The sequence below is a fragment of the Apiospora kogelbergensis genome (genome assembly GCF_038363985.1).
Source record: "Apiospora kogelbergensis strain CBS 113332 chromosome Unknown utg000001l_segment0_segment0, whole genome shotgun sequence".
Taxonomy (NCBI): domain Eukaryota; kingdom Fungi; phylum Ascomycota; class Sordariomycetes; order Amphisphaeriales; family Apiosporaceae; genus Apiospora; species Apiospora kogelbergensis.
This window is the reverse complement of record NW_027117418.1, coordinates 2,501,989-2,516,182: the sequence shown is the minus strand read 5'-3', so window position 1 is coordinate 2,516,182 and position 14,194 is coordinate 2,501,989. Positions and strand designations below refer to the sequence as shown.

The 14,194-nt window shown below is 50.0% G+C and overlaps 3 protein-coding genes across 3 annotated transcripts; 2 read left to right on the top strand and 1 right to left on the bottom strand.

The window, feature by feature from the left end:
- Positions 1 to 2,530: 2,530 nt before the first annotated feature.
- Positions 2,531 to 7,055, top strand: PG998_000787 (nacht and ankyrin domain protein; the record flags this gene model as incomplete). Its single annotated transcript, XM_066867605.1, has 4 exons — positions 2,531 to 2,560; positions 2,623 to 2,780; positions 2,964 to 3,950; positions 3,998 to 7,055. 4 exons carry the CDS (start codon positions 2,531 to 2,533, stop codon positions 7,053 to 7,055), a joined length of 4,233 nt encoding a protein of 1,410 aa, XP_066736020.1.
- A 787-nt stretch (positions 7,056 to 7,842) lies between these two features.
- On the bottom strand, positions 7,843 to 8,708 carry PG998_000786 (uncharacterized protein; the record flags this gene model as incomplete). The annotated part of the gene is made up of 2 exons (XM_066867604.1): positions 7,843 to 7,999; positions 8,071 to 8,708. The coding sequence occupies 2 exons, from the start codon at positions 8,706 to 8,708 to the stop codon at positions 7,843 to 7,845; spliced, it is 795 nt and encodes a 264-aa protein (XP_066736019.1).
- Positions 8,709 to 10,667: 1,959 nt separating this feature from the next.
- On the top strand, positions 10,668 to 12,516 carry PG998_000785 (uncharacterized protein; the record flags this gene model as incomplete). Its single annotated transcript, XM_066867603.1, has 2 exons — positions 10,668 to 12,376; positions 12,438 to 12,516. The coding sequence occupies 2 exons, from the start codon at positions 10,668 to 10,670 to the stop codon at positions 12,514 to 12,516; spliced, it is 1,788 nt and encodes a 595-aa protein (XP_066736018.1).
- Between the last annotated feature and the right edge of the window lie 1,678 nt (positions 12,517 to 14,194).

Here is a 14,194-nt window from a genome sequence, read left to right as displayed (position 1 = left end):
CACATGGCCCATGACTCCGCATCGTGTCATTTTCTTTTCTCGAAAATATCAGTTATAGGTTCCCCTCCGGACTCCATCCTACTTGATACGCGGGCCGAACCGCAAGCTAGATGGGAAGCAAGCCTGGCTATTGTATTTCCTGATACTAGAGCGAAACGGCAGCGGGTATGCATGAATCTTTGCCCTTCATCTACTTGCTATTCCTGTCTTGCGGCTGAGCCATAACCCGCACCTGCAGCCTGATGCAGGCCCAGTTGATCGGTCCTCCTCGCAACGATGGAAAAGTTGATATCGGCTGAAGCAAGATTGCGACACGCCAAGTTCTCGATCATTCGTCAATGATGCGCCGAGTCGCGTAGTGCCCGTATCCCACGATGCGGCTACTCCACCGCGACGACGCTGGCCGGTACAGCCTGGCCGACAACCTCGTTCCCGACGATGCGCCTCCTTACGGGATCCAGACGAGGTCGTCTATGCGAACCTAGCGAACACACCAGCTACTTGGCAGCATAAGGCTGGCTGACAAGATCACGTTTTGTGCCGAACAAGCAGAACAACACGGGTTGCGATATTTCTGGGCCGATACCTGCTGCATCGATAAGTTTGACAGCATCGAGCTGCAGAGTGGGATCAACAGGAACAGCATGTTCCGGTGGTATCGCGATGCGAAACGATTGCCGACGTCTCCAGCGTTGCCAGGTCCGATGCGCGGGACAACCTGGCGCCTTGGGAAGGGGCCTTCCGGAACAGCAGATGGTTCACTCGTGGTTGAATACTCCAAGAGCTCCTCGCGCCGACGTCGGTAGAGTTCTATTCCAAATAAGGCGTGCTTCTCGGTGACAGGTAATCTCTCGGGCCGCAGATACTCCCCGCAGGGCGAAGATGAGCGGTGATACTGAGCTTCTACCGACCTCTGTTGTGAAGTCGCTAATGAAGCCAAAGACATCAACAGGCAGCGCAAGAGGAGCCAACTCCAATAACCCAATCTTGCTTACTGATGACGAATATGCCAGTGACAATGACAGCGAGATTCACCCTTAATATTTCAGCGACCTCTTGCACATGGAGCCTTACTTTCTTCCAAGTGCTCAACGAAAGTTTGACCCAGGTAATTTGCATTGCCTCTCACTTTATTGCACAATGCGTCTTTTGAAAGCCCAAGACAATGGTAACGTCTCGCTTACCGGAGATCTCCGTTGCAACATCCTTCCTTACGCTATCCTGTCACTTACTTGGGAAAGTGATGTCCAGGAAGTTCGATTGAACGGTATAAGCGCACACGTTCAAAGTATAAGGATGGCTATAGAACAACTTACTTGTGCCAAAAGTAAGCCACAAAGGATGAGCCCATAGTATTTCTGGATTGACAGTTGTTGCAATAACCAGGACAGCGATGCGGAACTGACTAGGTCGATCAATTCTATGTTTCGATCGTATCGCCACGCCGAGCAACGAGCAACAGCTGCATAGCATCACCAAGATCCCAGTTGGCGTTCTTCGAGGCAACACGTTATATTTGGTGCTGAGGAGCGAATGTCACGGTCCCAATACCGCGAGACCAAGTCGCAGAAGACAAAGCGTATTGTCTTTTGGGCATATTTGATATTCACATGTCCCTTATCTACGACGAGGGGCAAGAGCACACGCATGTAGGCAAATCAGGCATGACCACTCACCTCTGCAAAGGCTACCAAAAACAAGACCCCGAGCCCTTTTCCACCGTGCCATTCGGTCAAGATCTTAACTTTGTCGATCGTCCCTCTGTGGTAGTGGATGGTGACATGCATAATTTGTAAGTCGTTGTCAAGCATGAGCTTAGTTGGTCACCACCCATAGTGGTCTTGTATTTTGAGTCCACCTCAACAGAGGCTGGTAGAGCCTTCCCTACTATCTGTACATTCAAAACTAGGGTACGTCAAGCACTCCATCCGATAACTGGAGGTACGGCAGTGGAAGCCTCTGCAGTATGGCACGAAAAGCAAGCTCGCATGTACAAGAAAATAGGCTTATGGAGTTCTACTTTTATTCGTTTCAATTAGGAAGATCCAGGTGCATGAAGAGACGGCGAATGCCCAACGCGACGATGGAGGACTGTACGGAGATGGAGACCACGGTGGAAACGCCAAACTCTGTTGTAGCCTGGGGTTCTCGCAATCGTTGCCCAGTTCTTTACTTGCTCTGAGACTGAGTAGAAAGAAGGAAGCAGTGTGCGGAAAGCTTGAGGACCCCCTTCCAAGCTGCTAAGCCCAGTTAGGCTTGCACAACAAGCATTTGGCGATCGGGGACAGTCCGTTACACTGAAGACAGTTGAACAAAGATTTCTGCTGCGGTTCAACCCTCCTGACGTTCTAATCTCAATTCTAAATGAAAACGAACGGGGGGTTACTGGAAATCCGAAAGCCTACGCTCAATCGACTACTGTAAATACTGTACTGTTCTCCATCGGGCGACTCCGACGCATAACGCAATCCCTTTAGCCGAACCATCTGCCCAATTCATACACGGACGATGGCGAAGGCCGAGGATAAGCATGCAGGCCAGCTTTAGGCTGTACCGCCATGTATGCCTTGCAGCCCGGCTGCTCATTACGCCAACACCATACGCCGACACCACACGCTTTAGGCGAAGGTCCTTCGTTTCTGGCAACATTTTGAACCACAATCAGCGAAGATGAGTTTCGGTTTCAGCGTCGGCGACTTTCTTGCCGTGATTGAGCTTGCCAACAAAGTGCGCAAAGACTTCGCAGGTGCTCCAGAGCAGTTCAAGCACATCTCTAATGAGTTTGTCCCCCTCCCAGCCTGTCGACCCTTGCTAATCATGAGTATTTTGTAGAGTCAGGAGCCTCGCCATTATCCTCCAAGATATTGACGCCTTTTTTCCTACCACGACATCTCCGAAATCCAACAGAAGAACCTCCACGATATTATCAACAGCTGCCAGGGGGTTTTGCTAGATACTCAAAGGACGCTAAGCAAATACTCAACCTTCGAATCGCGAGTAGAGGGCACAAGAGGAAGAGTAAAAAGAGCATGGAATCGATTGAGATGGGAGCCTGACGATATTCGAGACTTTCGAAGTCGGATCTCCTCTAATATCGCCCTGCTCAACTCGTTCAGTGATAGCTTTACTAGAGAGCAGGTTGCCAGCTTGGTCAAGGGGCAAGACCAGTTAACAAGGTGGCAAGATCAGCAGCACCGTCAAGAAATCCTTGACTGGCTAACACCAATTGATTATGCCGCCCAGCAGTCGGATTTCGTTCGTCGACGTCAGACAGGAACGGGTCAGTGGCTGTTAGATTCTAAAGAATATCAACAATGGGTCGCAGCGAAGAAGGAAACACTCTTCTGCCCTGGCGTTCCTGGGGCAGGCAAGACGATGATGGCATCCATCGTGGTTGATCACCTCCACAATACGTTCCGCGTCGACGACTCGATAGGCATATGCTACATATATTGCTCCTTTCGAAACACAGACAAGCAAAATCTTGATGACTTGATGGCCGCTCTTCTCAAGCAGTTATTATACAGTCGGTCTCTACCTCTTGGTGGCGTGAGGGACCTCTATGATCTACATAGAGAAAGGCACACTAGACCATCTATGGATGAGCTTCGGAAGACTCTTCACTCATTGGCGATGGGATACTCCAGACTATTTGTGGTTGTGGATGCACTTGATGAGTGCCAGACATCAGATGGCTGCCAATCTAGGTTCATATCTGAACTTTTAGCTCTCCAGTCTACAATGGGGGCAAACATCCTTGCGACTTCACGTATCAGTTCGGAAATCGCGACGAGGTTCGACGGCGCAGTGCTAAAGGAGATTCGGGCAATTGACGATGACATTGGCAAGTACCTGGACAGTAACCTGTCCCATCTGGCGGGTATCGTGTCACGTGATCCAGCCCTACAGAGGGAAATCAAACAAAAGATAATGAGATGCGCCGACGGAATGTGAGTTGACTCTATTGTTTGGCTTTGACAAGACTAAACGCTGCTAGGTTTCTACTCGCTCAACTATATCTTGAATCCCTAAAAGACAGCTTCACACGCAAGGCTATCAGTGTCGCGTTGAGACGGCTCGTGACAGGAACAGGCGGTTACGAGGCTGTGTATAAGGACGTGATGGACCGGATTACCGACCAGCTCTCGAACCGGAAGGAACTTGCTTTACGAGCTTTGTCATGGATCACCTGTGCAAAACGACCGCTAACGACAATCGAACTTCAACATGCTCTTGGTGTGGAGTTAGACCAGCCATACCTCGACGAGGATAATTTCCACGACCTCCAGGATATTATTTCCAGCTGCTGTGGGTTAGTCACCATTGATGAGCAGAGCAATATTGTGCGATTGGTTCATTATACGACACAGGAATACCTTCAGCGATATCAGTCCACCTGGTTTCCTCAAGCCCAGGTTGAGATGACAAGGGTCTGCGTCACATATCTATCGTTCGATGCCTTCCAGAGCGGCATGTGTATGGAAGTTTCGGATTTTGAGGAAAGGCTCCGTCTGTATCCACTTTATGACTATGCAAGCCATTACTGGGGAAGCCACGCCTACTGGAACTCCGGCTCCCGCTATTGCATTAACTTTCTGAACATGACCCTCAAGGTTAATGCAGCGAGCCAAGGATTATTAGCGATGAGGCGATGGCGCCGCGATGTTCGCTATAGTCAAAATGTGCCCAGGGGAATCACTGGATTGCATCTCGCAGCATTCTTCGGTCTTCATGAAGTGATATCAAGTCTTCTAGGGGTTCAAGATCCAGACGGATTTGCCAGCAATGGGCGGACGCCGCTTTCGTTTGCTGCAGAGAATGGACACGAGGCTGTTGTCAAGTTGCTTTTAACTACAGAGAAGGTTGATCCCGATTCTAAGGATGTGCACGGCCAGACACCACTATCGCGCGCAGTAGAGAACGGACACGTGGCCATCATCGAGATGCTACTAGATACACAGAAGGTTGATCCTGATTCCAAAAACACCAACGGCGAGACGCCACTATTGCGAGCAGCAAAGAATGGACACGAGACCATCATCGAGATGTTACTAGATACACAGAAGGTTGATCCTGATTCCAAAAACACCAACGGCGAGACGCCACTATTGCGAGCAGCAAAGAATGGACACGAGACCATCATCGAGATGTTACTAGATACACAGAAGGTTGATCCCGATTCTAAGGATGTGCACGGCCAGACACCACTATCGCGCGCAGTAGAGAACGGACACGTGGCCATCGTCGAGATGTTACTAGATACACAGAAGGTTGATCCTGATTCCAAAAACACCAACGGCGAGACGCCACTATTGCGAGCAGCAAAGAATGGACACGAGACCATCATCGAGATGTTACTAGATACACAGAAGGTTGATCCCGATTCTAAGGATGTGCACGGCCAGACACCACTATCGCGCGCAGTAGAGAACGGACACGTGGCCATCATCGAGATGCTACTAGATACACAGAAGGTTGATCCTGATTCCAAAAACACCAACGGCGAGACGCCACTATTGCGAGCAGCAAAGAATGGACACGAGGCCATCATCGAGATGTTACTAGATACACAGAAGGTTGATCCTGACTCTACGGATAAGATGTACGGCCGGACAATACTATCTTGGGCGGCAGGGCATGGACACCAGGCTATTGTCAAACTGCTGCTCGCTACAGAGAAGGTCAATCCCGATTCCAAGGATAGATTGTACGGCGAAACGCCGCTATCATGGGCAGCGGAGAATGGACACGTGTCCATCGTCAAGATCCTATTAGCTACAAAGAAGGTCGATCCCGATTCCAAGGGTAGTGTGTATGGCGAGACGCCTCTATCACGGGCAGCAGAGAACGGATGCGTGGCCATTGTCAAGATGCTATTAGAAACTAAGAGGGTGGATGCCGATTCCAAAAATATCAATGGTGAGACACCACTATTCCGGGCAGCAGAGAACGGACACGAAGCCGTCGTCAAACTATTACTAGCAACAGGGAACGTCGATTCCGACCCCAAGGATACGATGAGCGGCAAGACACCACTATCTTTAGCAGCGAAGAAGGGACATGAAAACATCGTTGAGCTACTATTAGATACAGAGAACGCCAATCCCGAGCCCATTGATACTTATTACCGGACACCACTATCATGGGCGGCAGAGAACGGACATGTAAACCTCATCAAGTTGCTGCTCGCTACAGGAAAGGTCGACCCCAACTCCAAAGATAATGTGTACGGCCAAACACCACTATCATGGGCAGCAGAGAGTGGGCAAGAGGACACCGTCAAGCTGCTGCTCGCTACAGAGAAGGTCGATCCCAACTCAAAGGATAGGAAGTACGGCTGGACACCACTATTGTGGGCAGCAGAGAACAGACACGTAAACGTCGTCAAGTTATTGTTAAGGACAAAGAAGGTCGACCCAGACTCTAAGGATATCAACCGCAATACACTATTATCACGGGCAGCAGAGAACGGACACGTGGCCATCATCAAGATGTTACTAGCTACACAGAAGGTTGATCCTGATTCCAAAAACATCAACGGCGAGACACCACTATTGCGAGCAGCAAAGAATGGACACGAGGCTGCTGTCAAGTTGCTTTTAACTACAGAGAAGGTTGATCCCGATTTCAAGGATGTGCACGGCCAGACACCACTATCGCACGCAGTAGAGAACGGACATGAGAGCATCGCCATGCTGCTATTAGCTACAGAGAAGGTCGATCCCGATTCTAAGGATGTGCACGGCCAGACACCACTATCGCACGCAATAGAGAACGGACATGAGGGCATCGCCATGCTGCTATTAGCTACAAAGAAGGTCGATCCCGATTCTAAGGATGTGCACGGCCAGACACCACTATCGCACGCAATAGAGAACGGACATGAGGGCATCGCCATGCTGCTATTAGCTACAAAGAAGGTCGATCCCGATTCTAAGGATGTGCACGGCCAGACACCACTATTGCACGCAATAAAGAACGGACTTGAGGGCATCGCCATGCTGCTATTAGCTACAGAGAAGGTCGGTTCCGACTCAAAGACACAAGCACGTTGACCGATCGCGACGAGACTCGACCTCCCAAAAGAGCTAGATGGTGAATACCTTTTACAGACTGCGGCATGCAATCGAGACGAATCCGAACTGGATGCCGGTCCTGGACAATGCAGACAACCTATCACTTTTCGGCTTGCGGCCGACAGTACAACATGCTGTTCAGAAATTGAACTTATTATCTACTACGGGATGCGACCGGTACAGTGCTATGGACGAGTCGAGACAGACAAGACGACAGTCTGGTCGGCCACCAGCGCGCCGTCTATGTTGACCACATAACATCGCCAGAGGCTGAAAGGCTCTTACGAATGGGCAGAAACTACACCGCGAGTGCGGAAGAAGTTGAGGCTATCCAGATCTTGCTCGCCAAGCTGGGTCATCTTCCCTCGGTTATCTCGCAAGCTGCTGCATATATATACAGAACGTCAACGGCTATTAGGCAATACTTGTCGGAGACCCCGGGAAAGAGAGAAGCGGCAGAGGACACTTTAAAGGTCGGAGCATGACAGGCATCGACGACCAAAGGTGTCGAATAGCATCCTCAAGATATGCGACATCTAGATTGATTACCTTCAGAGAGAGAATGAGCCAAATCTTATGTTCTGCACGTCCTTGTATACGTGAACAATCAACATGTCCCAAGAGAGTTAATCCACACGGCATCTAGTTACTGCCGTCAACTCGATATTCATTGGCAGAGAAGGGGCAGCAATGGGGCGAAGATGGTGGCAATAACGAAAGCGTCGCCGATGCCATTACGCAACCCCGCGAGTTCTCGTCCCTAATTTTACGCAAGCCAGGCGCCAGCGCTTCCCAGCGCCCGCATGCCAAGCCTGCATCCCGTGGCATGGCGTTCCTCATGGCGTTGGCATAATAACTCTGATAGACCGTGCTGTTCGGTCGGTGCCGCGCCCTTTGGTCTCGCATGGACGGCTTGTAATGCTCTGCCATACGTTAGCGGCAATCCGGTCGCGTCTCAGAAAACTTACTGTCAAGTATCTTAAGGTATACATACGATTGGAACGGATCTGGGAGCCCAGCCGCCCGTCCCAATGTGCTCGACTTCTTGTCAAATGCGTTTGCCGTTAGCGCGTCATCCGGGTTTACCGGCGCTTCTACAGACTCGACGGTCCGCCGGAACACGGGCTTGTGCCAGAACTCTTCCTTCCAAGGTATGCGTACGGCGGACATGCTGATTTTGGTGTTGAAGAAGGGCTCCGCCCGGTCGTAGCCAGGCAGGTCGACAACCCCTTCCGCCAGTGCCTTAGCTAGGAGGTGAGAATTCGGGCACAGAACCCGGAGCTTCTCTTCGATGAAAGGATACCAAGTCGGTACGATTTCTCTGTTGTGGCCTTTGTGGAAGCGCAGCAGGATCTGCATCGCGAGACGATCTCGGCCGCCGTCGCGGTGTGGATCGCGTAAGATCCAGAGATCGATGTCCTCCCAGCACAGAACTTTCAATGCGGACGTGGTCATCTCGTCCACCCTTTCACAGACCCAGCACATCTTCGAGCGCGGCTGGATATACTGGTCTGCGCCGTCATCGACATCCGTATAAACGTCGGATTCTCCAAAGAACTCCTCTTTCACTTTCTTCTGGATGTTCTTCGGCTGGCCAAACACCAACACGTGTCGCTGGCAACCGGTCCACATGAGGAAGATGCGGATAAGTGCGTCGTCCAGTCGTTCGAGTCCAATTTTGAAGGTCGTCTTGTCTCGGACCCATCGAAAATGCGCGAGATAGGTGAAGCCTGCTTCGGTTCAACCCGCAGTGCGAATTTCGGTGCGATTTCGGTCTTGAGTATGATGACATTATGGTCTTTGGTCCGTTTCTCAAGCTGTGTACCGGTATACTTCCAGTACACGACCGACAGCTGCCGTATATACAAGCGGATTGTACTCAGGGTCCCGATCCCCGACTCTTCTCTCCGCATCAAGTAGCGGCAAAAAGACTCGGCAAGGTCCCTGTTTTCCCAAGTCAGGGTCTTTAAGAGGGCCTTCCAGTCGGGTGTGCTGGGCGAATGTTGACAAAATGCAATCCATCGTCGTTGGTCGTCGACTATATTTGCTGCCGTGTAGGTGGCTCTGTTTGGTCGAGAAGGGCGTCGCTGGTTCCCACGGTCCCAAAAATGCTGAAATATATAGCTGAACACAGGATACTAGTTACATGTAGCTCTTTATCGAGTTTGTGCCTGGTCACATTAGAGAAAATATGGGGATTCTCTGCAATGGTTAGTTAGACCGGGCTTAGCCAGAGTGATTTTGATTCTATGCTTGGCCACAAAGTAGCGCAGCCACTTTTTGCCGCACTGTGGCTGTTGACCTTAGCCACCCCTTAAAATCCCGAGTAGTCGATCTGAACATTCTTCGCTAGGCGATCTTACGAGTTTCTCAGAGCCAAAGAATACACAGGCGACGTTTGGCGCAAACAGCGCGAAGTGAGGTATGATGTGACGATAATATAATTCTATTCTGGTCTGCTAATGTCATGCATACCTTGTAGTCTCGTACGCAGATGCCGCAACTCCGACGGGGCAGTAACAAATAACCGTCATGAGCTGAGCCCGACCCTCAGTCCTATACCCACAGCGGGCTCAGCTGTACCTACTTATCGACAGTCTGACCACCATTGACCTCCGTAAACGCATTTGTATGGTTGTCTGCACTGCTAGAAATGACGGAACGCACTGCAGCCATCGAAATGCTGCCAAACCCCGGCCTGGTCACTGAAGGAAGCGCACTGATGCGCACTGACGAGCGAGTGTGGGCGGACGTCTAGAATGACACGTGACGTAAGGGATGCAGCTCGTTGTAGTATGGAAACGAAAGAATAAAGGGAACGGGAGGTACGATAAGCGACTTGAAAGGTACATGGAAGATGGGGCCCATCTATGGGCGCGTGAAAAGCAACAAGGCGTCCCGCAGCCGAGGATTTCCCGACGTAGGAGGTGTTTTAAACAGCAGGCGAGGGCCACGATTTTCGAAGGCGGGGAAGGCCGTCTCATGTAATGAATTTATTAATTAAAAGGTTGATGTTTATGGTGAGCAGTTTCGTTGTTGGTTGCTTTTTTTGGTAATGAGCTTAGTAGAAGCTGTGAGAGTTGTCTGGATCTCAGTCGTGCTTTCCTGCTGCAGCAGTGTTATTCGTTCTTTCACGAGTTACAATTTTATAAGAAAATGGCCCCTTTTCCATAGAAGATGGTTGGACCGCCACCAGCTACCCCTCATCCATCGAAATGCCACCGACAGTCATCATGGCTGTGTTAGTTGGTTCTATTTCTCGACCAATTCCTTACTAATTGGAAAAGCCTAGGAATTTCACCGGAATTGAAACTCATCAAAACAGACCCTTCTGACTTTGCGTACATAGCAGATCGGATGCCATTAGACCCTGACAACCTGCTGTTCACGACGCTGGCCACGCATCCCTATCGAGAAGAGACCCTATCTAACTAGTGGATTGGACGTCATGAATTCGATTGGGAAAACCCTGATACAAGTTGTTGACAACCACGAGGATGCACGCAAGATGGAAACTCCCGAGAAGCGGGACTATTACCAGTATCAAAGCCTCCCATCCCATGGATGGTTCCGACTCCTTATCCTCGAACCATGCACATCCCCGGACTACCGGATCAGCTGCTGTCTGTTTCGACGGCGAATCACAAGCAGCAAGATTACGATGCCTTGTCCTATACTTGGGGGACAGACAAGGCCATTGCACCTATTCTTATTGACGGACAGGTCCATCTAGTGCGCTACAATCTATTCCGCGCCTTACAGTCGCTTCGCTTGCCGAATAGAAAGCGTTTCCTATGGATAGATGCTCTTTGCATCAATCAGGAAAGCCCAGAAGAACGTGCTGGTCAGGTATCGCGGATGGAGAAAATCTACTCTGGAGCTAAACAGGCCGTCGTTTGGCTTGGTGAAGGTGTTGAGCAACCCAACATTTCCACCGATGCTGCTATGGATTTCTTAGTCACAATCTCCAAAAGGAAAGGTGAAATTGACTTGAGACTTGGCAACGGTATTTCTCGGAAAGAGTATTACGCCAAGCTAGCATGTCTCTTTGGTTCGATCGATGCACGAGCCGACGGGTGGAAGCTTCTTGGAGGCATCCGTTTTTTGTTCACCGGAGATTGGTGGAGAAGGATTTGGACACTGCAAGAAGTTGTTTTAACTGATCGGGTTGTGATGAAGATGGGTCGAAAAGAGATCTGTTGGACGTGTTTTGAGGACATCTCCAAGCTGTGTACTGTGTATACCGTGCATACTCACCAAGACACCTTACCGAGTCAGAGTCGGCAACGTGTGCACTTTCTCCTCCCACGGCTACTAGTGCAAGCTGATACTGTGAGAAAGATCCGGGACAAAAGAAGGTCTGGTACCACGATACCCTTATCACTGATGATCGAGTACACCATCAGTCGAAAGGCTACCGACCCTCGGGATAAGGTCTACGGCGGCCTTGGTCTGATCACTAGTGGTATCACAGTCCCTGTCAACTACAACCACTCTGTCACACAAGTATATACCAAGGCCATGAGAACGATGTTGCACTATTTTGGGGACCTTCGAGTTTACAACTACCTTCTGGGCTCGACCGAGGAAACCTCTCCAGAAATTCCATCGTGGGTGCCTAATCTACAGGCGTTGACGGAGAACAGAATCCGAGGGATATGCTACATTTGCGGTGCATCCCCAGAGGACAATGTTGAGTCCTCCGTGGCTGGGCTTCTTTATGGTGCAGCTGCAAACCACCACGGGGAGCTTATGAAAGCGCAGATGGAGTTTTCCCTTGACGGATTATTACTCACGCTCAAGGGCATTCGTATCGATAGGGTCTGCACAGTTGGCCGCCAAGTCCCCCCAAAGGAGGCGCAGCCTTTGAAACTGGTTCTAGATGAGTGGGAATCCATGTTGGACCAGATCATACCCGGCTGCATGAAGAGTGAAAGGGGGAAGGATGCTTTTTGGAGGACGGTGAATTTGGACTGCAGGGTTATCTACCACCATCCCGGATTGACGTTGATCAATAACCCGCGAGACAAGAGGCGTAGGCTGAGTCGGCCTGACAGCCTGGTACCACCACGAGATGCGGCAGCCACAAAGCGTCTGATCGGTGCCATGGAAAAGCAAGTCGCATGTAATGAGACTGCTCTGAGTGGCCTGAAGTTCTTTGTGACCGAGCAAGGACACATGGGTATAGGGCCCCCTACCTTGAAGACGGGCGACGAGGTATGTGTCCTCCTTGGTGGCGAAGTTCCATATGTCTTGAGGCCGGTAGGAGAAAGAGGAACTTTCAAGCTAGTTGGGCAATGGTAAGAGATCCTCTCTTCCCCTTTTTGTAGTGAAATCTGGCGTGGTTTGTTAACTTTGCAGCTATACCCATGGTTTCATGGATGGCGAGGCTGTACAAAGTGAAGGCGAAAACGAGTTTGCCAAGTTTGTACTTGAATAGGGGGAGTAGGATATGCATGTTGTTCTACTTTGGGTCATTGACATCGGCCATCCATGGTAAGGTTTACGGAGCTGGTAGTAATAATAAAATCTTATTTGGAATTGTGGTATCTCATTTGATTCAAATGACAATTATGACTAACGTGTCCCAATGCTAGCAATCATTCTCAAGTACTCTTCCGGGACACGTATCATATACTCAAAACAATATGAGGCAGTCGACGGTAATGAGAATAAGAGGAAGGGACTAGCAAGAGCGAAAACAGAGTAAAAGGGTACGGCACACAATAAAAGATTGCCCGACGTCTCAGTGAGACTACTTAACTCACCGCCACCTAGTCTACTGGTGGCTCGATCATATAATGGACTTGAGAGTTTCGTGAATGCTGCCACGGGCTTGAAGAGAAGACAGAAGCGGAAGATGTGGTACCTAATTACGATTACATCATCATTTGACGCCACACGACCACCAGGGAGGCCTCAATAAGAGAAATATGCTGATAGCAACTAGAAACGGGCTTGCAGGCAAGGCCCGGCGCTACATAAACCCGTGCACCCTTAATCTGATATAGTCCTCTATCCTTCTTTCTTCACATTTGTCCACCACAAGACATCCATGACGATGTGCACCGCTAAATACATCTCCATCCGCACTGCTTGTGAAGCAAAGACCCTACCCGCCATGGCCTTACCACATGCCAAGGGTTTAGCCTATACAATAAGGACAAACTACTCTTCCTCGAGCTTTATCTTCTTTCGCGTTGGCCTAGCACTCGATCTTGAACAGCTAGAAACTGAGATTTTCTATTTTATCGACTTACAGCAGACGGAGGATCAAGTGCCTATCTTTGTATGGGATACAGGCGAAATTACTGAGTGCAGACTTTGAATTGGCTATACTAACCTTACCAGTGCTTCGCGCGCAGCCGAACGAGCGGCGCCCTGATAGTAAGTAAAGTCTTTGACTTGTGCAGGAAAGGATGATGCGAGACGTCAGTGAATAAAATTCCCTACGAACTACGCCAAGGACCCGCCGACACCAAGGACGATAGGTCGGGTCTGCTAGGCCTATTACTCCATCGTGATGCCCTGGCTGTACGGTCGCACTGTTTATTTTGCATCGTCCAAGACGAGCCTCGTATTGTCTGTTCTCGCGTCGTTCCTTACCACCACCCAGCACCGCCACCAATAATCATCAGCTCTGCAATAAGTGCGAGTGCATCCATTTCCCTATAGCCCCTCTCGGCGCGTCTAAAGGGACAAGCCAACCTCACCGTACCCAGTACGTACGACGATTCGCTACGCTCATGTGGGATGGAGGGTATATCTACAGACGGACGATATATTGGAGATACGCTCAAGAACCTGTTTCATCTAAAACCATTGAGTTGCATACCCTGACCGAATTTGTGTGCGCTGGCCTGGGGTGAGGTGGCAGTATCAGTTTTTTCCGTTGAAGAACAATATTACAGAACGTGGCACATGCCTTGGGATGAGACACCAGTGCCACCGGCATTATAAGACTAGAAGAGCTTCAGCCCTATTGGAAGTGTTCCTAAGAAAAGAAGAAGTGCGAGAATCCATGGGAAGGGTGCACTGTCGGCTTCGATGTTTGGGTCACTTGAGGGAAAATAGCTGTACGAAATCGACCTGCACAACTCAATTGTTAGCTGCATGCC